At 39.4% G+C, this 24,002-nt stretch overlaps 3 protein-coding genes across 3 annotated transcripts; 1 reads left to right on the forward strand and 2 right to left on the reverse strand.

Annotated features, from left to right (window-relative positions):
* Positions 1–3,066: 3,066 nt before the first annotated feature.
* iftap (intraflagellar transport associated protein) lies at positions 3,067–10,772 on the reverse strand. The gene is made up of 4 exons (XM_079449788.1): positions 10,715–10,772; positions 7,235–7,377; positions 6,986–7,143; positions 3,067–4,325 (listed from the first exon to the last, which is right to left on the reverse strand). The coding sequence occupies exons 2-4, from the start codon at positions 7,365–7,367 to the stop codon at positions 4,269–4,271; spliced, it is 348 nt and encodes a 115-aa protein (XP_079305914.1). The 5' UTR covers positions 7,368–7,377; positions 10,715–10,772; the 3' UTR covers positions 3,067–4,268.
* rag2 (recombination activating gene 2) lies at positions 10,185–12,920 on the forward strand. Its single transcript, XM_079449787.1, has 2 exons — positions 10,185–10,343; positions 11,057–12,920. Exon 2 carries the CDS (start codon positions 11,073–11,075, stop codon positions 12,654–12,656), a length of 1,584 nt encoding a protein of 527 aa, XP_079305913.1. The 5' UTR covers positions 10,185–10,343; positions 11,057–11,072; the 3' UTR covers positions 12,657–12,920.
* Positions 12,921–13,996: 1,076 nt separating this feature from the next.
* On the reverse strand, positions 13,997–19,395 carry rag1 (recombination activating 1; the record flags this gene model as incomplete). Its single annotated transcript, XM_079450926.1, has 3 exons — positions 13,997–15,744; positions 17,196–18,319; positions 19,088–19,395. 3 exons carry the CDS (start codon positions 19,393–19,395, stop codon positions 13,997–13,999), a joined length of 3,180 nt encoding a protein of 1,059 aa, XP_079307052.1.
* Positions 19,396–24,002: the final 4,607 nt, after the last annotated feature.

Consider the following 24,002-nt stretch of genomic DNA (forward strand, 5'->3'; position numbering starts at 1 on the left):
TTTAATTTGAGAGCTGACTAATGATTTGCATGAATGATTTGACAGTAAGAAACGACGTCTCAAAATTATACATGTGTGCTATGGATCATAAATCTATTGTGCTTTATAGAGCTTCACCACCTGTTGTTATGAAAAGATGCATTAAAGCAATAGTTCATCTTCAAAATGATGTAATTTCTCTTGTCATTTCAAACGTGTATGACTTTTTCTTTTGCAGAACATGTAAACACACCGGCATTGACAAATGAAAGAGAAAAAAAAGAAAACGTACACTAATCCTCTCTCTTTCTCTCAACAGGTAGTGGTCTGGCTTTTGTTGAAACTAGTAACTTTGTATTAGCACCTATAGTACTATTGCTCCTGTATGACATATTGCTTATTGCTCCCCGATCTCTTTGTCAGTCGCTTTGGATAAAAGCGTCTGCTAAATGACTAAATGTAAATGTATTGACTTGAATTGGTTTGTGTCAGTACAATAGAAGTCAATGGGAACTGACATTTTTCTAAATATCTTCTTTTGTGTCTTGCAGAAGAAAGAAAATCACAGTTTTAAAACGACAACTTTTGCATTCTTAACATGAACTTTAAGATTCCTTTTAGAGTCTTCAAGATTCTAAGTGTTTAACAAAAAAGTACAAAACGGCAAATAGATTTGGAAAGATATGAATGTAACTAGACACAGATGAATAAAGATGTCTTCTTGCACTTTATACACTTCTGCAAAAATCTATATGCCGAGAATAGCACGAGCCTGAACTTTAGTTATTTCCCCTAAAAGCATAAACGCCTCCGTAACGGCTTTAAATTGCAGTGGTATTAATTCAAGCCTGTGTCGGCTATATATTTTCACAATCACCTTAAAACAGTAACAGCCCTCTCGCAGTTTCCTGAAAAGGTCTAATCTCTTCTGTGACTTGTTTCAAACCCCCATCCACCAATTACTTCGACCATGACAGAAGCAGATATTAAAATGCGTGGCCGCCGAGACAAAGGACAGCTAAAATATGCACACTTTCTCTCTTGATATTTTAAAACAGGTAAATGTGTGGAAGAGAACTATTTCTCGACGCGTCAGAAACTCTGGGCTACAGGTTCCAAAGAACAAAATGGCTACAGGTTCCAAAGAACAAAGTTCTTTCAAGCTATATTCGGACCTACTCTTAAATGTCAAAATAAATTATCAAGCGAAGAAAACCGGGATGAATTATTTTCAAAGACCAATGTGTTTTAGGCTTTTATGTGGACGAGGTTGTTCCCTGAAACTATATGTTCCCGTGAATAAAACACGGCGAGAAGCTGAAGCAATGGGAAATTAATTACTTTCCGAGGTTTGTCAAAAGTTCAGGGAAAGAGTTACACAACAGGTCGACATGAGCCGTTGAGTCAGAAAATGAAAGCACTTGAGCCTAGCTAGTTGAAAAATAACAACAATTAAAATGAGATTTGATTTCGACTCCCACACAAATGCGCATCATTTGGTCTTTTATGATACGCATTTTAAACTCTGCATACATGTTTGCTTTATCACAACATTAAAATTGACCTATTTCATTTCTTGGACAATTTAGTCAATATAAGTCAATGCGATTTTTTTTCAAAATAGTTCACTATCTCATATTCCAGTACCATAGTAAGAAAAAGATATTGTATTTCTTGTTCTGTTGAACACATTTAGGAAAACAAAGAGTTCTCGGGCACCTCCGACAAACATAAAATGTTCCTACTATTGGAGTCTTATGATGTCCCGGAACTGAAAATAACTATCATACTTAAAAATATATTTCTCTCTGTTCATCAGAACAAGGTAATTTATACAGGTATGAAGTGTGTGTAAATGATGACAGGATTTTCATTTTTGGTTGAACTATCCCTTTAATCTTTTTGCATAGTGGTGACGCTCTTACAACTGGATCAGATGTAATTCATTTGGCTTAATTGAGCTAAATAGTCTGTCAGGACTGATCAGACCAGATTTGACTATAAACTGGGGGTAACACTTCAGTATAGGGGGCAAGTCTCACAATTAACTAGTTGTTAGTATCATGTCTGTTATTGGCATATTGGCTGTTTATTAGTACTTAGAAAGCACATATTCTAATCCCACCCAATAAACCTAACAACTACCTTATTAACTATAAATAAGCAACACATGAAGAGTTTATTGAGGAAAAAGTCAAGAATTGCCCCCTATACTGAAGTGTGACCGAAACTGGTGCTTCATACATTTACATCCACAATAATTACCCTTGAAACAGCCAATTCTTCCTCCTCCTCATTCAGTGCCAAAATAAAAGACACCTCCGACCCTCTTGACAACGATTTTACTCCGTAAGCTTTGGCCAGTCTCGCCATGAGCAATTACGTCTCAAGATGGCCTGGCGAACTGTTCTTGGATGGAATATTTGCGAGCCAGCACAACGGTTTCGAGCTACAGGTGTTGTCAAATAAGAAAATGCCAAGTACCAGTCATCCGGTGCGTGTATCTGATTCTCAGTTTGTGTTTTCTGCTCTACATTGTACAGTGCACATGTTTCTATCGTCACAAAAAAAGACACAGACGTATATAAGCGGCAAGATTTATAGGGTTAATATTTAGTCAGACATCTGTGAGCCGGATGTTTGTATAACCCTAAACATCTACGTTGAATATAACCTACACATCAGCGAGTGACGACACTCATTCTCATAAAGGAACCACAGCTCAATACAGTTCAAAGCAACATTGACTGGCTAAATGGAACGTTAAAGGAACGTGCGCTATTATTTACTCTGCACCAAGTCATTCCAAGCTTATCTTCTTTCATCCATGTACCGTAAAATGAGATGTCAGGTGCATGTAAACGTACCTTGAAAGTGAATGACTCATATTTGCTTGTCATATGCGCCTACTGCATGTACAATATGTTTGATTATGAAACGCGCTGCATTACTAATAAAAGACAGGAGATAATATGGGGTTGAACAGCAAAAAAGTGAGAAAATGATGACAGAATTTTCACCATTGTTCCTTTGAAAACACCCACATACCCACATTGTTTCAAGACTAAACCACAAGGTCAATCTGCTGAACAGCATTTCAAAGAGATTATATTTAATAGTTTTTATGAATGCTTTGCTGCAACAACTAAGAGAACACATGTTCATACCTTTAAAAGATTTCTTCTCTCATTTTCACACATGCGCGCAGACACAGACAGATTTGAAAATGTTTAAACTGTACACGCTATATATTCTATCCCGTCACCCTACACCTAAACCTAACCCTTACACAAACCTTTATACAATTTTTAATGTTTTAAATTAACAAAATTTACAGTAGAAGATTACTAGTATTCAGAAAATATATGGAAAAAAAGGGTTTAAAAATTATATTCCCCTACATATACCACCATAAAATGCATTCTTAAAGGAACAGTTCACCCGATTTAAATCCAACACACCATCATGTCAAGAAGTAATGACTTTCAAGAAATACCAATTATTTGTATTAAAGCTCAATAGTGAATTTATTCTCATTGTATGAGTCTAGCATTTTTAAATTCTTAAAAGCTCTTTCCTTCTGCATGTTCCACAACATTTTGTGAAGAAATTTTTTTTTTATTTGACATTGTTTTGCACCTTTATGTTTAAGATTGTACAGCCGTCAAGTTTCAAAAACCTCTCACTGGCGGGACCCGAACTCAAGACCGTTTCAGGTCATGTCCTGAGCCCACGACACCCATCATCTCCTACTTTCCTGTCAACACTTCGCTATAAAAAAGACTAAAAAACTATTAACTCGTTTCTAATAACCTTCAAAATCTGAAGTAACACTTTACAATAAGCTTGTATTAGTTCGCATTAGTTAATGCATTAGAACTAACAATATACCTGCATTTATAAATCTTTGTTCGTGTTAATTTAAGCATTTACTAGTACATTTTAAAATCAAATCTGTTACCATTAGTTAACGCACAGTGAACTAACGGGAATAATGACATTGACATTAACAAATATTATCAAGGATTAATGCATGCTAAAAACTTTTAAACATTATCAGTTCATTGATTTACTGATAACAAATACAAACTTATCGTAAAGTGTTATCATAGCATATCAAAAAACAAAATTTTTTTTGTGCTTTACTGTGTGTGTTTGAGAGAGACATCTGATGCTGATCTTAATTAAACAGCCAATTAGCATCACGGTGAAATTTATCCTTTCAGCTGCTAAGTAAGGACCAGGCATCTGGGGCATACAAGCGTTCCCGAGCTTGTGTGTGTGTGTAGTCAAGCCGACCTGTGGATTTGCACACCTCCGCAGAAACCATCCCCCATCACCAGCACCTTTCAGGGCGGAAAACAAAACAATGTTCTATCAAAAACAAGATCATTAAGCAGCTCTCTAAGCACAGAAAGGGGGATTTACACCACTAATGAATCTGAAGGCTTTTGCCATTACGCCACCCCATAAACCCCTTGACTGGTGCGTTCTATTAAATCCGCAGGTACTCAGCTATTAGACGGCGGCCCTTGATCGGGTTTGACCGCGGCCGCCTTCACTCCACCTTCCCCTCGACCCTGTGAAGAGTCGCCTGGACGGTCATTAAACCCAGACGTATAGGCAAGTTATGCACTCGCTTTCTTACTCCCTCCTTATTTGCAAAGCCCAGCAGTGGCGTGATTATTCATGCTAATTACGCTAAAGTTCACCATCCACCTCGGCTGGTTTGACTGGCATTCTAAATACGACACCTAATGACTTTCGCATGCCTCTCGCCCCATAAATCATGAAAAAATACTTCACAGAGACATACGTCTAGTCCATTATTAATAAAGTCAACCTAAAGATTCCTGAAAATACACAAGAAAATGGGAAGGCCCTCCCTTTGTTTATTTTTGTGTTAAAATGGTCATTTGAGTTTAAATGAGGCTCTCTGGAGCAGAAGAAAGAAGCACTGCTAGCGTTTGCCCCCGGCTCTATTGACGAAGTAGTGGGTTAGAATTAGCATTCATTGAATATGCATAATAACATTTACATTTACATTTATTCATTTGGCAGACGCTTTTATCCAAAGCGACTTACAAGTAGTTTTTTAGATTTGATCCTGCAACTCACAGATTTACATTTTGAAATCGCCTGCTTGTATATATAAAAACAAGTAGTAATAAATGGTAATGTATGTAAATCAAGCCGAATGACACCCTTAATTACAAAAAATGTGTGTGTATGATATTCACTAAAACGTCCAGTGAGCTCTTGCACTCCTTACAAATATACATTTTTTATATATACAAGCAGGCGATTTCAAAATGTAAATCTGTGAGTTGCAGGATCAAATCTAATTTTTAAAGCCTTTTCAAACCAAAATCAGACAAAGCTTATGGGAAATGACAAAGCTCAGCAATGCACTGTACATAACCAAAGCATTTAATGACTTTGAGAAAAATGAACACCTGTGGCATCAGTGGTTTCTTCTTCACCCGTTTGAAATAATTATCAAACTGCCAGCCATGGAAAAAGAGCAAAAAACATGCAAATCCAATTTTTATTGTCGAAAATAGCAGATTCAAATATTACATTTATGCCTTCAACAAAATAACAAGTGAGTCACAATATATCGATAAAAAATTTGCAAAATTAAAATAAAATTTTTCCCAATGCATACATCAATAATATTTAGAATTCTTATGGCTACACTAATCATGTACACAAAATCAGATTTTCTGACAGTCCTTATACATAAATATATTGATACAAAATATAGACAATTTACCTAAAAATTTGTTATTTTCTACAACAAATACATCTCAAACTTACATGAAGACTTTCTTTGTAGTTTTTAAACCCCCACTTGCTGGTCTGCTATCACATTTCCGCTCTATCTGATGTCTATGTGTTTTATGTTTTATCTTCACAGACATGTCTGGATTTGGGCCTGCCGGCACCACCCAGTCTTCCTCCCACACAACCGGCATCCAGCATAACAAAGACTTGTCTACAAGACAAACACGGACTCATAACCTCACCCTCTCTATCTCATTTCAACTAATGATGCTCAAAAATGACGGCACCCACTTGAACTAGCGTGATTACCATCAAAACGACACTGCGATCAATACGACTGTTTTTCTCTCCCGGTGGTGCGGGATCTAAATATGGCAGAAGCTCTTTTAGTATTGACCGGTGCTGTTGGCCGATTTGTTTTGTGTTATTGACAGTAACCGGCGTTGCGGCTCGCCAGAGACCCGCTGAGATCAATACGCAAGACAGGCAGAAGACTTAAGCGCGTTCACACGCTGACATGCGGACGGATAACAAAACACACGTCTCGATGAAGCCATCCAAACCCGAGAGAGCGGAAAATTGAAAATGGGGGAAAAACAATGATAGAGCATCCATTTACATTTTCAGAGGAAAATTTGAGAGGTGCTTGCCAGCACCATTAGGATGCTAGACTGTTGCTATGGGGTTGCCAGGGTGATCTAGACGGTCACCAGGTTGTTGCTAGGGCTTTGCCACGAGCTGCATTGTAAAGAAATGTGAGTGTTTTGCTCTGAGGGGTTACTTGGGGTCGCTAGAGTATTCTGGGGGGTTGCTAAGGCATTGCTAGGTGGTTGCTATGGTTGTGTGAGTGGTTGCTAACAGGCCCACTTCAATTCTGATTTCTAGATACGCTAAAAACTATGTTTTAGAAAATGAGTAGCACATCCTCCCCGTAGATCATTAAATTTAGTGTTAAGGATTTTAACCTCCATATTATAGTAAAATTGATGTTTGCCTGCAAAAGGACAAAAATAAACAGACAGACAGAGAACAAAATGACGAACATTACACAGATTTGTGTGTGTGTGTGTGAGGGGTGGGTTTGTGATAAACAGACCAAGGTCTAATGCAAAAAACTGGACTTGAATTGAAATAGAAAAAATGTGCCTGATAAGAACGGGCTGTCAGTTCATATCTATAAGGTTCACATTTATAAGGCTCAGATCTATAATGCACTGACCTCTTCCAGATCAGCAGTCGGTGAGCGGCGGCTGTGGAACGTGTTCTCCTCTATCTCTGACACTCCATCTTCTCTCTGTTCCTCTCGGCTGTCTATCTCACTGTGGGACGAGTCTCTGTGTCTTCTGGGGTCAGTAAAACGTGGATCCTTCACGTTCTCTGGAAACAGAATGGACAGTAAAGGTTACGGGTAGAGGTGTGAGGATGTATCGGAGGAAGGAGTTCATGTGAGGCATTCGGTACGGCTCACCTGGGGTCAGATAAGTGAAGGTGGACAGGAACTGCTCGTACGTTTGCTCGGGGGCGCTGCAGAACTGCTCAAGAGCTTCAGTAATGGCTGGGTCATGGTCATCCAGATCTGAACCTTGAAACAAACCTTGCATCCTGTCAAATCTGTTTATATTCACAATAAAACAGATGAAGAATGTCATTGTTAGTGTCTGGGATTGTCTGAAAGTATAACAGCAGCTTTAGAAAAAGCGCTATAGAAAATGTAATCAAGTAAATCAAATACATTTTAATGAATTTTACTAATGAAGTGAAAGACGCTATGATTAAAACTGAATTGAATTAAATGAATGATGCTAATTTTGTGAAAAGTGCTACAGAAAATAACGTGAACTAAGTTGAATGTCTCAGCCTGTACTTGTAACTATTTTAACACTTTATACAAATTCATACAAATTATCCACCTCATAATATAAATTCACAAATTTAAATTATACAATAGTCTAATTGAAATTAAACAATACAAAAGGTTTCAATATATTTAAAGAAACAACACATATTTCCAAGTTGGAATTAAAACTTTGTTTTGTTTGTTTTCTTTAAGCACGATACACAACAGCTAATTTAATTTAAAACATTGTTCTATTTTTGGGTTTAAATTTTAAACTATAAAAACATCCGATTCCAAAATTAATAACTAAAAAGAAAAGAAAACTAGAAAATATATTACAATATACATATTTGTATTTAATGCTCTAATTGACTGTGCTTATAGCTACCACTAAGAGCGTTGTGTCCATCTAAACTGTTTTCAAACAAACAAAGAAAATAAACCAATACGAAATCTATTATAGCATAATCTATCTAAAAAGTGAACATAGATTTCTGCAATGCTGCAGTTCTCAACCCGGTATCCCACGTTATAGCTGCATTAGCCCTGATTGGAATCAAATTATCACTCTGAAGTTCAGCTTCATTACAATCAATGGCGGCTGGAGAGGGGGCGGACAGTGATTGCGGTGACATTAAAAAATAATGAAGAATGGCGACGATGATCGTCAGAACCTCCGATCTGTCGCCGTGTCATTTATCACGGCTCCACCCCGGGGAGTACCATCTTCAGGTGGCACAACATTAGCGGGTACTGAAACAGGTGCTACACCAGAGTCTAATTACTCCGTTCCATCAATGATACAGCGTGAATCCTCGCATGGCCCAGGGCGTCAGCTGTATCACTGGCCTTCTTCTTTCACTCCCTCTCTCTCTCTATGTTCGTAATGGCATACTTTGTACGTTTTCTGTAATACACTGTTTATGCACTTGTAGTCACCTCGATGGCTGAGAACACCTGTATACACTGCTAGAAACATGGTATCCCACAATGCAATCCCCCATTTTAAACTGAAAACAATTCAGATTACTTTCTTCTCAAATAATTATATCAGACTGCCCGGTTTCTTTTAGGTGACAATGCATGTATTAGTATTTATTTCATGTTGATTAAAGGCCCCCTGAAAAATTCAAAGACAAAAAATAAGGCCTTCAAATAATTTGGACACCAGCCATGCCGTCTACATTGAAAACGCACAACATCTTTCCAGGTCACAGTCACGTTTGTGTGCCCGTGTTTAAAGGTGTCTTTGTCTCTCTCCGCTGCAAACCTGGTAATGAGCGACATTTATTTGCCACAGTCGAACGCCAATCTCCTCCTGGACTCAACAGGTTTATTTTACCCCATTTGTAAATATGTGAGCGTTGTCATCAAGTGCGCTTGAATGGAAGAATAAAGCTCTCCACAGTGCTGGAAGACACCAGTGGAATTCTTTATTGTCTGCTGCGCCTCAGGGGAGACGAAGAGCCTCCTCTTTCACAGCACCGGCTCACAAACACAGGTGCTCCGCTGTTTATGTTTTTCAATGTTCTTCCAGGCGCTCGTGGTTACAGCTCTTTGTTTTGCACCCGCTTTCGTCGCCTGGCGCACACACACAATCTCTTGGCCTTCAAAGCAAATAGGCAACTGCATAAAAACTCATACACACTTACGCACACACACACCTTTACACAACCCCCAAAACATAAAAACATTATGCTAATGAAGCACACACAGATGTTCCCCCAATCCTCTCTCTCTTTCTTCTTTCATCGGCAGTCTTCTAATTTTTCTTTCCTTTAAGGAGCCGCCAAGCAGAAACGGTTAATGCAAAAAAAAGGGCTACGGGAAATAAGGAGTATCTTTATGGATCCATACGCCCCCCTGCCAAAATCTGATGTGGGACTCACATTCGGTATTTGGTGTAATTACAGTAAATCATTCAGTGGCACAACACTTAAATACCAAGGGAAAATATTTCAACAACATATTAAGCGGTGAGATAATAATAAATATACCCTTACAGACGCATCGTGAAGAGCATGTTTTGTCATGCATGTTGCAGGCTGTTCTCCTTAAAGAATTTGAAAGCATCTGTGCGACTATAAAAAAAAGAAACGATGAGCAAGAACTGAATTTCTATATAATTATTTGGAATAATCATAAAGGTTTTGTAATGGGAACAAATAAGAATCAATTAAGATCTTAATACAAATTGAAACGGGCATAGTTGTTCTGCATTTTATGTCCTATTGGACATAAATAAATAAATAAAAAAATTTTAAATGTGTGAATCATAATTTTGTAATGACTCAAGTTGAAATATTATGCATATTTCTAAAGCATTTTTATACAACACAAACTGATGCAGTACATCATTTATTTTCATCCCACCTGCAAGATCCTGAATAATCCATGTTCATACACTAACAACCCACTACATACAGGCAAATTTCCATGTTCATGTACAGTATAAAATAGTTCATAAATCTATTTGGGGGCCAATAGGCTGGACTACTGAAGTGCACATTAATACACCAACCTATGATGTACTGAAATTGTGCTTGTTTTCATTTAAACTTTGTGATGTGTTCAGCCACCTGTTGAAAACATCAGTTACAGGCAGTTAACCTCAAGATGAACCAGTCAACCTTCACAAACACTGAGCCCCAGACCATCGCTAAACCATTTCTTTTCATAAAATAAACGATATTAAAGGCACCAGCACCATACAGCTCTCTAGGACTGCATTGCACGGGAGGTAAGAAATATCCAGATTAAGTTATTAGGGTTTTATTATTCAAAATTTGAGCAACACTTATTTTGCAGTCAACGTGGTGTCACGTGGAGTGCAGTGAAAAAATACATGAATGTATTGTGAATGTGAAATATATGTTATATTAATTTTATACGGATTAATTGAATATATTTTCAATGATTCATCATTGTTAATGTCGGTCGTGTTGACAGTCGACGCAATAAGTCAGCTAGTTAATTACAAATTCTCTCGCGTGTTTTATTACCTTAACACGTCTATGTTTTTAAAACTAGGAAACGATAACGTCTGATAGTAAATTGGTTACGAACTATTAAGAAATGTGCGTTCCGATAAACAGAAGGTCTCAGACTTACCATTTAAACGTAGAGCGAGAGTAACCAGTTGACGCGCTGAATGCTGGGTACTGTAGTCTTTAAGTGACAATCGTACGAAAGCATTTAAGGAAAACGGGATAGATAAAAACTACAACTCTTGTGCTGTAGGGACGAATGACTCTTTTATGGAAACAAGGATGGCAAAATTGTTCCGTGGTTTCGTAAACCATTACTTTATTATACATGATTACTTTATATACATACTTTAAATCCGTTATTTACTTATTTAATAAAAAAGTATCACAACATTCTACTTAATAAATATTGATGTGTGTGTATTAATAAAACAAGGAATTTCTGCTTTATATATTTTTTACACAGGTCCCTGCAAAAAGATATGTCTTTAGAATCTCTGACTGCTGTAAACTTTGCTGGCCTTGTTCAACCAGGCTGCTCTCTGCTCAAGCTGGAGGGTGATGTTTATCTCTTCGGTCAAAAGGGCTGGCCAAAACGCTCATGTCCGACGGGGATTTTTGGCGTGCGTATCAAAGAAGGTCAACTTAAGCTCCGTCCCATTTCTTTCTCAAACACCTCCTCTTATCTCCCTCCCCTTCGATGCCCAGCAATAGCTCATTTCGAGCCTTCTAATGACAGCCCTGAATGTTACCTCATTCACGGTGGACGAACGCCCAACAACGAACTATCCTCAAGTCTCTACATGCTGAGCGTGGACAGCAGGGGATGCAACCGTAAGGTCACTTTGCAGTGCAAAGAGAAGGAGTTGGTTGGAGATGTCCCCAGTGCTCGATATGGCCACACCATCAGCGTAGTCCGCAGCAGAGGAAAGACTGCATGCGTTTTATTTGGCGGTAGATCCTACAAGCCACCCGCAGAGAGAACCACACAGAACTGGAACAGCGTGGTGGACTGTCCACCTCAAGTCTTCCTTATTGACCTGGAGTTCGGTTGCGTGTCCTCTCATAACCTCCCTGAGCTTACAGATGGCCAGGCGTTTCACGTGGCCCTGGCAAGAGAGGACTGTGTCTATTTCCTGGGCGGCCAAATTCTCAATTCTGATTGTCGACCCCCTCGTCTTATCCGCCTCCGTGTTGAGCTTCTCTTAGGAAGCCCTATCCTGACCTGTAGCATTCTCAATGATGGTCTGGCTATTAGCAGCGCTGTAGTCACTCCTATTGGCTATCATGAGTATATCATCATTGGTGGGTACCAATCAGAGACCCAAAAGCGAATGGAATGCACATACGTTGGACTTGATGATGTCGGAGTACACATGGAGCCACGTGAACCACCACAGTGGACCACCGAGATAAGCCACAGCCGTACTTGGTTCGGCGGAAGCTTGGGCAAAGGAAATGCCTTCATCGCCGTTCCCTCAGAAGGAAACCCATCTCCGCCAGACGCCTTTCATTTCTACCAGGTGAAATTCCAAGATGTAGAAGAAACAATTCAGGGTTGCAGTCAGGAGTCCAATGAGTTGGAGGACTCTGCACCCTTGGAGGACTCGGAGGAGCTCTACTTTGGCCGGGAACCTCATGAGATGGAGTTCAGCAGCGATGGAGAAGGTGACACCTACAACGAAGAAGACGAAGAGGATGAGTCTCAGACAGGTTATTGGATCAAATGCTGTCTCACCTGCCAGGTAGACCCCAACATCTGGGAGCCTTATTACTCAACAGAACTCACTCGACCTGCCATGATCTACTGCTCCAGAGGTGAAGGTGGACATTGGGTTCATGCCCAGTGCATGGATCTACCTGAGACCCTGTTGCTAAGCCTCTCGCAAGACAACAGCAAGTACTTTTGCCAGGATCACGGAGGCCTGCCCAAACAGGAGATGACGCCACCACGGCAGATGGTGCCTTTGAAGAGAATGCCATTGAAGATGACCCACCGCAAGACTCCGGTCACACTGAAAATGACCCCAGCCAAGAAATCCTTCCTCAGAAGACTTTTCGATTGAGATGTTGTATAATTGCCTGTTGAATCTCATGTTTAACAAATGTGTTTGTTTAAAAGTTGCTGGCTGTTACACAATGCATGGTGAAAATGGCTTATATATGCCATTTTGTGATTGTTTTTCATATTCAGATAAAATGAAACTAATTGAAATAACTGAAATGCATTGTTAAGTAGATAATTAATGTAGGAAGTGATGTGCCTCATGTTGATTAATTGCCTTTTAAAATCAAATGTGTTTGTCTATTAAAATAAAAGGAATGAAATTTAATTATATTTTTCCTGTGTTTTCATCTTGATATAGGCTATAAATAAACACATACAATAAGAGAAAAAGTAATTGACATTGTTAATTGTTTTGGTTTATTTTCTTTTAATTAGTTAAAATACACATGGCAAGTAAAATGTCATTTGTGTCATTATTTTCAAAACAATGTAATTGCAACAATAACTAATGTTCTCACACAATGGAAGAAGAAATCTCAGGAACATCATTTTCACAATAAAGAAATGCAAAGTGTTTTATTATCAATTTATCAAAGAATATAAAAACATAATTTTACCACAGGTATTGTGAATAATAAGTGATGATGCATTTAAAAATACTTTAAAGAGATACTCCACTTAAAAATGAAAATTCTGTCATTAATTGAGGTAAACATTTATGAGGTGAATTATTGTAACACACAACCATAAAGAAAAATACTGATAATAGTCATCTATTGTGTTATGCACAAAATGCTATTTATTCAGAAATATTCAGAAATAACACAAGTGTGTATCCTTGGGTGCCTGCAGAACCATAGACTGAATTTTGAGGTAGGCTATGTGACAGGATCAAACTTAATGTGCAAATGTAATATAGTGTGTCTGGGAATCACCTGAGCTGAGTGAAGCACCATCACAATACTGTGAAAGGAGAATAATCTCTGCAATAAAGACAATTTTGATATATGAATATAGTAAATGTAACACAATCTCAGTGACATACAGTTGCCTCATATGTTTTCATAGATAAAAAGGTGTCACAACCTGGCAATACAATAAACTCCCTCACATTTCACACGCAGCGAGAGATAAAACAGAGACATTTTGCCTGTAAAAGCGGTACAGAAAAATATGACCCTGCCTGTATAATTTCATCTCGGGCATAAAACAATTTTGCACGCTTTTAAGTGCAAGCTTCAAAGAAATAGTTAAGCAAAGAATACAACTTTTACACCTGACATTGCATCTGCTCTCAAGAAATAAAATCAAACAAATAAAGTCAATCAACAATATTTTCATTATCAAGAAAAAAAGGTCCTGTAAAGAAAATTAATCAAGTCAAGAAAGTCAATCAAGTTAAAAATCTGGAGTTTCAATAGCCATGTCAACATCATCTGGAGTTTCTTCTGGGTTGAACGTAGCCTGCAAAGCTTTTGTTGAATTCTTGTGCGCCTCCATAAACTTCTGTAGATACTTGGAGGTGTACAGCCAATGGTGTTTCAAGACATCTTCAAGTTCGAATGCTTTGGACTGCCTTGCGTTCATTTTACGGAAACGGCGAAACAGTTTGTTACCGGACTCATTGCCTTCGCTGGCCCACGCTCCGATAGAACCATCCCTCTCAATAATCTCAGGCACGTGTGCCAATGTCTTGTGTAGGTAATTCGTGATTTTTCCATCATAGCGATACTTAAACGTGGTTGAAAGGAGATCGGCAAACTGCTGCGAGTTGTAACTGTAACGACATAGTTGGTCCGGACAGTCTCGTGCCGGGAAGGTGGACCTCCACACAGGCTTCATCTGGAAGTAGAGATCCATCAGCTTCAGCAGAGCCTCACGACGTTCCTCAGAAGGAATGAGCTCACAGACCGCCTCCACAGCTTCCCGCGTCATCAGCCGTCGGGCGTAGTTTCCATTCATTCTCATCACAGGCTTAAGCTTCAGTTTCTTCCTGAGCTGTTTGTCCAGGGCTGAACGCCAGCGCCGACGCTCCTCTCGACTTGGATTGCTCTTCAGAAAGACCTCGCCAATCTCATCCTGAAAGATCTTGTAGAACTCTGTAGCATTACCTATGTCGCAATGCAAGGCATCCAGGGTGGGCTGGGTCTCCATGAACGGCTTGGCAGAAACACCTTTGACACGGTCACGGAGTTCATCTGCAGATTCAGAGAAAGGATTTGTCCTCCAGATTTCGTAACGCTCGAGGTTTTCGCCATGGTTACGTGTGATGGAATGCAGCACCATGTTCTTCGAGGCCTCGGGTCGAGTCGAATCACACAGCGTACATACATAAGTGGACCCTGAGGCTTCTAGACCTTCCATTTCACGTACCATCTTCTCATCATAGCCCGTGCCTCGGAAGAGGAACCTAAAGGAACGTTGCATACCGCCGATAGACAGGATTAGCCGACTTTCCAGCATGGCTTTCCGCTCTGCCACCACGGGTCCTAAGATGGCTGTCAGGGTCTCGTGATCAGACTCGTCCACAAACATAAGACTCAAAGGCCTGCAGGAAAGCTCAGAGTTTGGCTTCTGTTCCTGAAAAATCGTGACTGCGTCCTCCTCATCATCAAGTCGGATGTTAATAGACATGATTGTGAAGGAAAACCTCACCGCCTTCTCAGGCACCGGCGGGCCTGATCCATGCTTCTCGCTAACATCTCCCATACCGTCGCATGATTCTTTCACCACCACGGTGAAACCAGAGGTGCACGCACTGTCGTCCATCCCTCTTTCTCTTAACCCCTCCATTATGTCCTCTTCCAAATCTTTCACTGCAGAAACAAGTGCCACATCGTAGCGGAACCTTCTAGAAATGGTGTCCGCAGGGACGTCATCCACAGAGGATGTCCAACCGGAGAGGCCATCGATTATGCCCACATCCCAAGAGCTGGACACGTTCTTTAGAGCTGGTTGCCATTCATACTGGTGGAAGCCTGGAAGAAGCTCTTTCTCGGCATTGCGGAGGGTGTGCAGAGGCTGGAATATCTGGCGGCCGCTAGTGGCCTTGACAGTGCGGTACATCTTGTGATATTGACTGCAGCTCAGGAAGGTATTTACCCTTATGGCCAAACACACTGCGGGATGTAGCCCGAATCCTCTACCTGGGGGAAACAGAAGGAAAACAGAGTGTGAGACAGAATCAGAATAATAAAATTAATTTGAAAAGCTGTTTAGATAGTATAAACACTATTGTTACTGAGTACTGTGAATATACATTTTGTTTATAAACACATACACATACACGCATATATTTAAGAAAAACATAAAATATAAAAATTTATAAATGTATATGTGTAATTTTTATTATTGGTAAATTATCAACGTTGAATGAGTTTTTTGTTTATTGAAATCAACTAAAATCTTGGCCAAATTCTTTTGGGAAAAACAATTAACCAAGACATTTTTTATGTGCCTCAGAAATAAACTTTCAGACAAAGTTGCTAAATATTTAACTAAAATTAATATAAAAACAAAACATCTAAAAATAAAAGTCATTTAAAGAAAAAAACTACAATCAAAACAATAATAACTCTGATGCTTAATTATTGTAATGAACGATAAGCATTTGAATCTAAATAACTGAACTGGAAAAACCTTTGTTACAGTTATAATTGAATTAAAGTAAAGTGAATCATTTCTTGATGCAAAATACGACCCTTTCTTTATTATAGTCGTGAGATGAAATATTAACTTTGACATGCTTCATGAGATTCCCCCACCAAATGAGTTTTTGTAATTTCTCGAATCCTGACTGCCGCATGGAATATGTCCTAATTGTTCTAGATCAGTGAGATTATTAATGTTTAAGTCAGATGAGAGGTGACTCAGCTGGGCTGGAGATACTGATCTATTGGCTGCTGATGAAAACAGACACCAGCTGGGCCCGGTTCCCCTGAGGCTCGAAGACAGTAGCTGTATCATTTGCAGATACAAGGGCTATCGATGTTGTTTTCGTCCTAACAGGCTCTTTACAAGAATTGTTATTGTGTATAAGAGTCTCACATGTGCACTCAAACGTTTAACAGTGTGGTGAATAATCTGTTTACGTTCTGACAGTCGACCGTACGAGCAAATAATGAATTCATTTCTTGTTGTATAAACATCTCGGGCATGCTCAGTTCACCTCACCCGTCTGTTTGGAAGTAATGAATGAAAATATAATAGTGTACTGACAAGCCAGATGTAGTTCATCACAAAGGTATAGCTCATGCAAAAGTGAATTCTCCGATCATTTACTGACGCTTATGTCATTTCAAACCTGAATGACTTTCTTCCAAAGGACACAAAAGAGGGTATTTTGAAGAATGTTGTTAATTGGCACCAGTACTGTTCGGTAACCAACTTTCTTCAAAATATCTCCTTTAGTGTTCTACAGATGGAAGAAAGTCATAAAGGTTTAAAATGACAAGAGGATGAGTAAATGATGACAGAATTTGGGTGAACTTTCAATTGAAACTAGCAAGTCAATAATTCATTTTGTTTTCTTTCTACTTGAAATTGTGTGACTGTGTTGACAGTCACATATTGTGGGTGATATGCTTCTTGGCAGTACCTTGCATCATAGCTTCCAGCTCATCTGCCTGTTTATGTTCATTGCCGGCTCTCAGCGCCAGAAGGAAGAGTGTCAAACAGACCGACTTCACATCTCCCCCTTCTTCCTTTTCAGCAAACACTTTTACATGGGTCTTCAAGTCCTTCAGACGGTGCTTCTGGGCTCGACGGGTCAGCGACAGCAGGTGCTGCCGAGGACGTCCCCCTTTGTTGACCGGCAGGTAACCATCTAAGTTCTGCTCTGAAGATGTTTGCTCTTCTTGGGACTCTTTGGCACGGTGGTTGAGGCTGTGTTCTCTAAAGGAGTCGAATCGGACCCATTCAGTGCATCCCTCGCTGGGGCAGATAAGTGGCAGAGAGCTGAGACTCGTGAGAAAGAACTTTGCCGGTCTGGTCAATTGAGATGGGTTCAGGTGCTGGCGGCAGGTGGGACAGTTAGGACCCAAGGCGTGACTGTATCTTGCGATGCAGACACGGCAGAACAGGTGTCGACATGGTGACTGGACAGGATCGGAAAGCAGGTGATCGCATACTTGACACGTAAAGGCATGCAACAGGTCCGTTGGGAGGTCTTGGGAGACCAGCTTGGTGCTCAGATGGTCCCGCTGGCATTGTGTGATGTCCTTTACCCACTGTCCTCTTTGAACTGATGGTTTGATCCATTCCGTCCCACCTGATGTCTCTGGACTCTCTGGGGTCGGTCTCCACACTCTATTAGATGATGTTGGAGAGTCACGCTTGAATCTCTTTGAAAGGTGTGAACCTTTAAGTGGCTTGGCCCTCTTCCTTCTCATCTGCTTAAATGAGGTCTTCTTGGGGAAGCAGATGTTGCAATGGGAGGTGTGAGGCTTCCACTCCGAGATCCTGGTCCTGGTGAAGGTACAAAAACCTCCGCCTCTCATGGCAGAGGTCCAACAGCGGTGACAGAATTTGGAAGGATGGACCGTCTCCATGTCGGTTGTAACATCCACCTTGAAGACTTTCAAGATGACCTCCGGCCAGGTCACCAGCTTGCAGCCCATCCTGCGCAGGGCACATCTGCTAGATTCTTCCAAGTCTCCCTGGACCTCGTGTGCTGGACCTTTAGCTTTCCGTATGGACAGTCCGCACAGTCGACATTGAGTTCTGCAAAGAGAAAAAAGTTAAAGTTAAGCAATTGTCAGATGAATGTTCCTAAGACAAACAAGGAAACGCTTAGATTTCTGTACATTTCAAATCAACTTTAAGATAGATTCAAGACCATTAAAGCAAGCTCATATCTCACCATCTTTTTATATTAATAGCTTGCAGCATTTTAATACAAACTCAGAGAGAGGTTAAATCAATAATCTTAGTCACAGTACACTTCAAAATGCTTCAAAAAGTTCACAGATGCCATAGAAGAACCTTTTGGATCCTTAAACAACCTTTAACATCTGAAGAACCTTTCTGTTTCGGTTCTTTAGGTTATAAAAATAAGTTTTCTTTAAAAAACCTTTCACAGAATGGTTCTTTGTGGAACCAGAAATGGTTCTTCAATGGCAACGCTGAGAAGAACCTTTTAAGCTTATTAAAACAACATTCTATTAAAAAGAAAAATCACAGAGCTCTTTAAGTTTTTAATTGTTTCTCATAGACAGCAAATTTATTAATGAATTAAAAATAAAAAACAAACAGTTAAGAGAAAAGCGATATAAAGTTCATGAAAAGAGTTTCATATAAAATGAATTTTGATTTCAGAATTGATCGGAATGACACTGACTTCTCTTCTGAAACTCCAGGGGCAACATATGAGGTTACTGTATTTTGGGTGAAAAATCAGAACAAAGTTCTCTTTCTGTTCTCTTTTTCACCTCATTGCTGTCTCATTGCTGTCTAAACTGATTCTTCTTTTATTTTTGGTGTTAGACTCACTTCAGAAGATTCATATGGGTGTCAATCTCCTGCAGTTTAAGGTCCACTCTATCTCGAGCTCCTTCCACGTTCTCCTTGCTCTTCCCTCCAAAACAGAGCTTCATCACGCTACCCGGGGAGCCCACCATCTCCATCTCCACCTCAGGCAAATTCTCCTTCTCCACCTGCGCTTCATTCGGCAGGGGTGCCTTTTCCATGGATTTGACCCGAAAGAGCTTAAACTTCCATTCGGAGAACTTCGGATGAGACAGCTCATCTGGCATGGAAGCTCTGGGAGTAGCCTCGCAACTCCACTTCCCATTCTCCATGGCGTCAGCTTAATATCTCCTGCTTAAAAACAAAATGAGGTTAATACTTCATGAATGTATACAAGACTATGAGATAAGACCACCAAGGAACATTCTCAGATGTAATAGAAAAGGGGTTTAAGACTCGCAAATCCACAAAACAACTTGATTTCCAACACAATCGGAGAGATTTAGTGTAGACTAGGGTCGGTGTGTAAAAAGTGCTGTGAAATCCCGGCCCAAGCGGGAGAGAGCTTGGGTCTGACCCAGAGTGCAGAATTATACCATAAGTGGCATTTAGCGCCTGTGTAAAATGCATGAGACAAGCGTTCTCCAATCGATCTGCGTCTGAAAACTTAATTTCTCTCCTCCTTAACACTGACACTCAGGGACTCGCTGGGTCCTTTTTTTCCAATCCTTCATCTTTAGTTTCATTTTTTTCCATCGTTCCCTTCTCTGGGTGCTATGAGTTTGCTAAATGGACACCTATAAGGCTGTCAATCAGTTATAATAGTAATTTTCTGTGCTGAAACAGGAGTTTGGAGTCTGTGGAGCACGATGACATTTAAAAAAAGAAGACGGACAGACAGACAGAGAGGAAGAGAGAGAGGGATATGTAGGAATGTGAAACATTGAAATCAAATGAAAGGAAACAGTAACGGCTGCCAAATTCTATGAATCAGATTCTGTACTGATTCACAGATGATTCAACCACGTCCCTCCCTGAGGCCAGAGATCTACTTAAAACACAAATAGAAACTACGTATCGCCCAGATACACATCTCTTGGACTAGCAGCTGCTGTCAAACCCTTGCAGTCTCAAAACAACTGCGTTTGGATAAACGCTAAGCAGTCCCCTTCCGGTCAATAAATGAACAGGCGCTTACCATAACACTCCCATGGCGAGCACATGCTGGCCTGTTCTCTCTGTGTCTCTGTACCACACCTTGGGTCTCAGCTATCATCTCTGAAGTGAACTATTGAGACGCACAAACAGCTGAGAGCAGTCAGTCTGGCAGTCCGCTGGGTCGTCCTACCTTGTTGTTGAAGCTCAGCTGGCAAATTCTCCCCTGGGGCTTTTTCCGCATGGGGGCACAGGGGAAGCCGGGTGTGTTTTTTCTGCCCGCTGCTGTCTGTCTTCCAGGCTCTCTGGATCTCAGTCACTTGATGCTCCAATAAAAGACTGTGTCTCTCCATGGGAAGACAATCCTATTTATACCTCTCTGTGAGGCCTTTAACTGCCACAGTTTAGCACCTGAGAGGCAGGGAAGAGTCTGGGAGGGCGGTTAACCACAAACACACACACACTTATGCATCGGTGTTAAACAACATATGTCAGCTCTCTTACTACTTTCTGTCAGACACCAGATTATCCTGATGAAATTTGAGGTGGAATAAAGGGTATCAGAGTAATTTGTACATCTTAGCCTTTATTATTGTGACATGCACAAAAAATAACTGTGAAAATCTTTAAAAAAGGACTTTAGATCAAACATGTCAGTACACTCTCAATAAAAAATGATGGAAAATATGGAACAAACTTTATAAAAAGGACTTATATCACAATATCTTCTAATGTTAGAAAAATATTGTAAACATGTAATTTGTATTATATAAATATGTTACTCCTCTTTCTCTATTGTTTTTTATTGAATGATGTGATCAACATCAACAAGTATTAGCAAATAAATAAGCGAATCTTTTTTTATTTACAGTACACATTAAGAGTTAAATTGCAAAAATCTATTATTAATAAAAAATGATGTTTTCGTCTTTTTTCTTTGTTTATTGTGTTGGTAGCTGAATGTTTTTCGTTACTATTACTTAATGCAAAATAAAACAACTGCAGTTGGATTGATATTAATTGATAACTAGATTTTTTATCATTTTGCAAATAAACTCTTGAAAAATATATTTTAAAATATATTTTCTTTAGAAATAAAGGGTTTTAAGATATAAAACCTTGTTCAGAAAAAAGTCTTCGAAATTAAGTGAGTTTATGCAAAAAACAAGCTAAATATTTGGCATTGCAAGAAAAATGAATCAAGTTACTTTATTATATTCAATCATTCTCAGCCAATTGGCAGATATACAGAATTCACTTGTCTTTAGTGACAATGTACTTCATTTTTATATTTCATTTTAGAAAAATAGGTCACTTCTCAGGTAAATTACAGTTACACACACACTATTCAACACAAACCGGGGGTTCTTCAAACACAGAGACACATTCTGTATCATAAACACTTTCAATACAAGGGCGCAAGGTTACACAAGTAATGCATCCTCCTGCTGTTGCTCTGCACTCTCTGAAACTCATTTCCAGCAGGTGGTCCAAACCAACATGTTGCAGCTCTGCTATTTTATATCCTGTATATAAAAACATCAACTGTTAGAACACAGCTTGGATGAATCCAATAAAAACAGAACTCAACAAGAAACCAATGTGGCCACATTAAATTCATTAAATTATGAATCAAAAGATTGGAAATGCACAAACACAGCGAATAAAAGCATTTGACAGCTTCAGATCCATAATGAGAGAAACGCTATTTATGTTGATTTTTGTTGACATTTTTGGACAAATGAATCATTTAGCAAATCCAAGAAGGCCTTCTGCTTTTTATATCACTGTAATGAACATTCACGTTAAGCGGCTGTGTTGGCCATCGGCATGAATTACAGGGATTGATTTGTTGATACATAAATTGAGGGCATATTTGCGTAAGATCTGCTGCTTCGTAAATGGTCCTGCGTACGGTTTTTGTAAGGTCCTTTCTTGGCTGGACCTGTCAGAGTATTCAATAAACACACATACAGTGAAAGCTAAATGCATAGGCAAAATTTTATCAAACTTTTATCAAAATTAATATTTATTTAGATGAAACCAAACCAGAAATGGGAAGAGAGAATAAAGTGATAAGAAGGCAATTGATTTTAATGCAAAAAGCAGGCCAAGTCATAATAGCCATGTCTATAAACTTATGAAAATGAAAAAGGTCACAGAAAATACACATTTTTACAAGTGTTCTCACTTTCTTCACAAAAAAAAACAGAAAAAGACACATGAAAAGACTTGTGAAAGACACAAATTAAAGAAAATACAATGGTTTTATTTAAGCTCAAGTGCAGTAATTATGCTTTTTAGTGTATTTATTACAATTTACAGCATAGGTTTGCATATATTTAAAAAAAAATCATGTTTTTTTACTGTGGTAGTCAACGGTGGCCAATAACTGTTTGGCTACAAGCATTTTCCGAATATCTTTCTGTATATGTGTTTATCAGAACAAAGACGTGCAGACAGATTTGGAACAACCTGTTTACTGTTTCATGTTTACTGTAGTACAATTATGGTGATTTTCCGAACTGTCCAGGCATAGCATAAGTTACTTGTCTGCATTTTTGTTGGCATTTCTTCTGTTACTAAAGGAACCGTTCAACCTAAAACAACTTAAATTTCTGTGTGTACCTCCAAAGAAACCACTAGGCGCAGTATATGGGTTCAGAAAACTTTAAATATATCACTCAAATCAAACAAACTACAAAGCTAGCCCGCATACGTGTGCAAGACGTCTGCTTAAGATCTGGAAAACATCCGCTGTGTAAATTCATCTGATTAACATCTTAGAAAGAGCCGTTTTACATCCATTCTAATCATAAACATCTTACAGATGTCTTCTGACAGCCGACATCTCTGAGACATTCCTTAATGCAGATGAGCAAACTATGTATTGCAGATGTAAATGCAGACATCAAATAGACGTATGCCAGATGTATGTATGCTATCAGGGCATGGTGCTTTTTCATTCAATGGGGTGAATAAATGACAGAAATTATACATTGATGCATACATAATTTCATTGATCAATAACTTGTACTTTAAAAGCAGCATTTGGGTCTAGTAGAGCCTGCCATCATCGCAGCACTCAGGAATGAGAGAAATGCGGCAAGCATCAGAGACACAGAGAGAGAAAGCGCAAGGTCCGTTGCCATGGCGAAGCAAACAGGACTGCAGATGTCCATCTAACAAACATGCGCTGACCCCTGGAGATCAGCACCACTCTCCGCCTGCTAAATGCCTTGTTATTGATAAGCCCAACGGCGGTTTGATTTATGTGAAAAATGTCTTTAGCCGACAGCCACCTGGCATCGAGCTGGGTGTTATTCTCCGTATAGCGGTTGTTTTGAGGTGGTTTCACTGTTGTTATCATTAGCCTTGGGGCCACCTGGTACGTGGGGTCAAAGATGTTGGCGTCAGCGCAGAGGCCGAAGGTGAACCGAGCGCTGATCTGGATAATTATTTGACTGAAAAGGTGGACGGCAGACACGCACCGTCTTTTAAAAGGTCACTAACAAGTGTTTAAAGAGCTTGTCATCTTCCTTTGACATCTGGACGACGTTTTTATGATGTCAGTCGGGAGTTCTCGTCATGATCGTTCACTGCATTCACGGAGTTCGGTGTTAAAATGCTTCGTTTTCCCATAATGCGATGTCATGGAGTAAAAGTCAGATGAAACGGTCTATAAAGGGCCTTATCAATTTGTTGATAAATTAAATAACAATTCAATTTTTAATATAGAAACAACACATCAATAGAACATTTTGAGGACCTAAAATGAGTTTAT

This window comes from Barbatula barbatula, assembly GCF_947034865.1.
Source record: "Barbatula barbatula genome assembly, chromosome: 25".
NCBI lineage: Eukaryota > Metazoa > Chordata > Actinopteri > Cypriniformes > Nemacheilidae > Barbatula > Barbatula barbatula.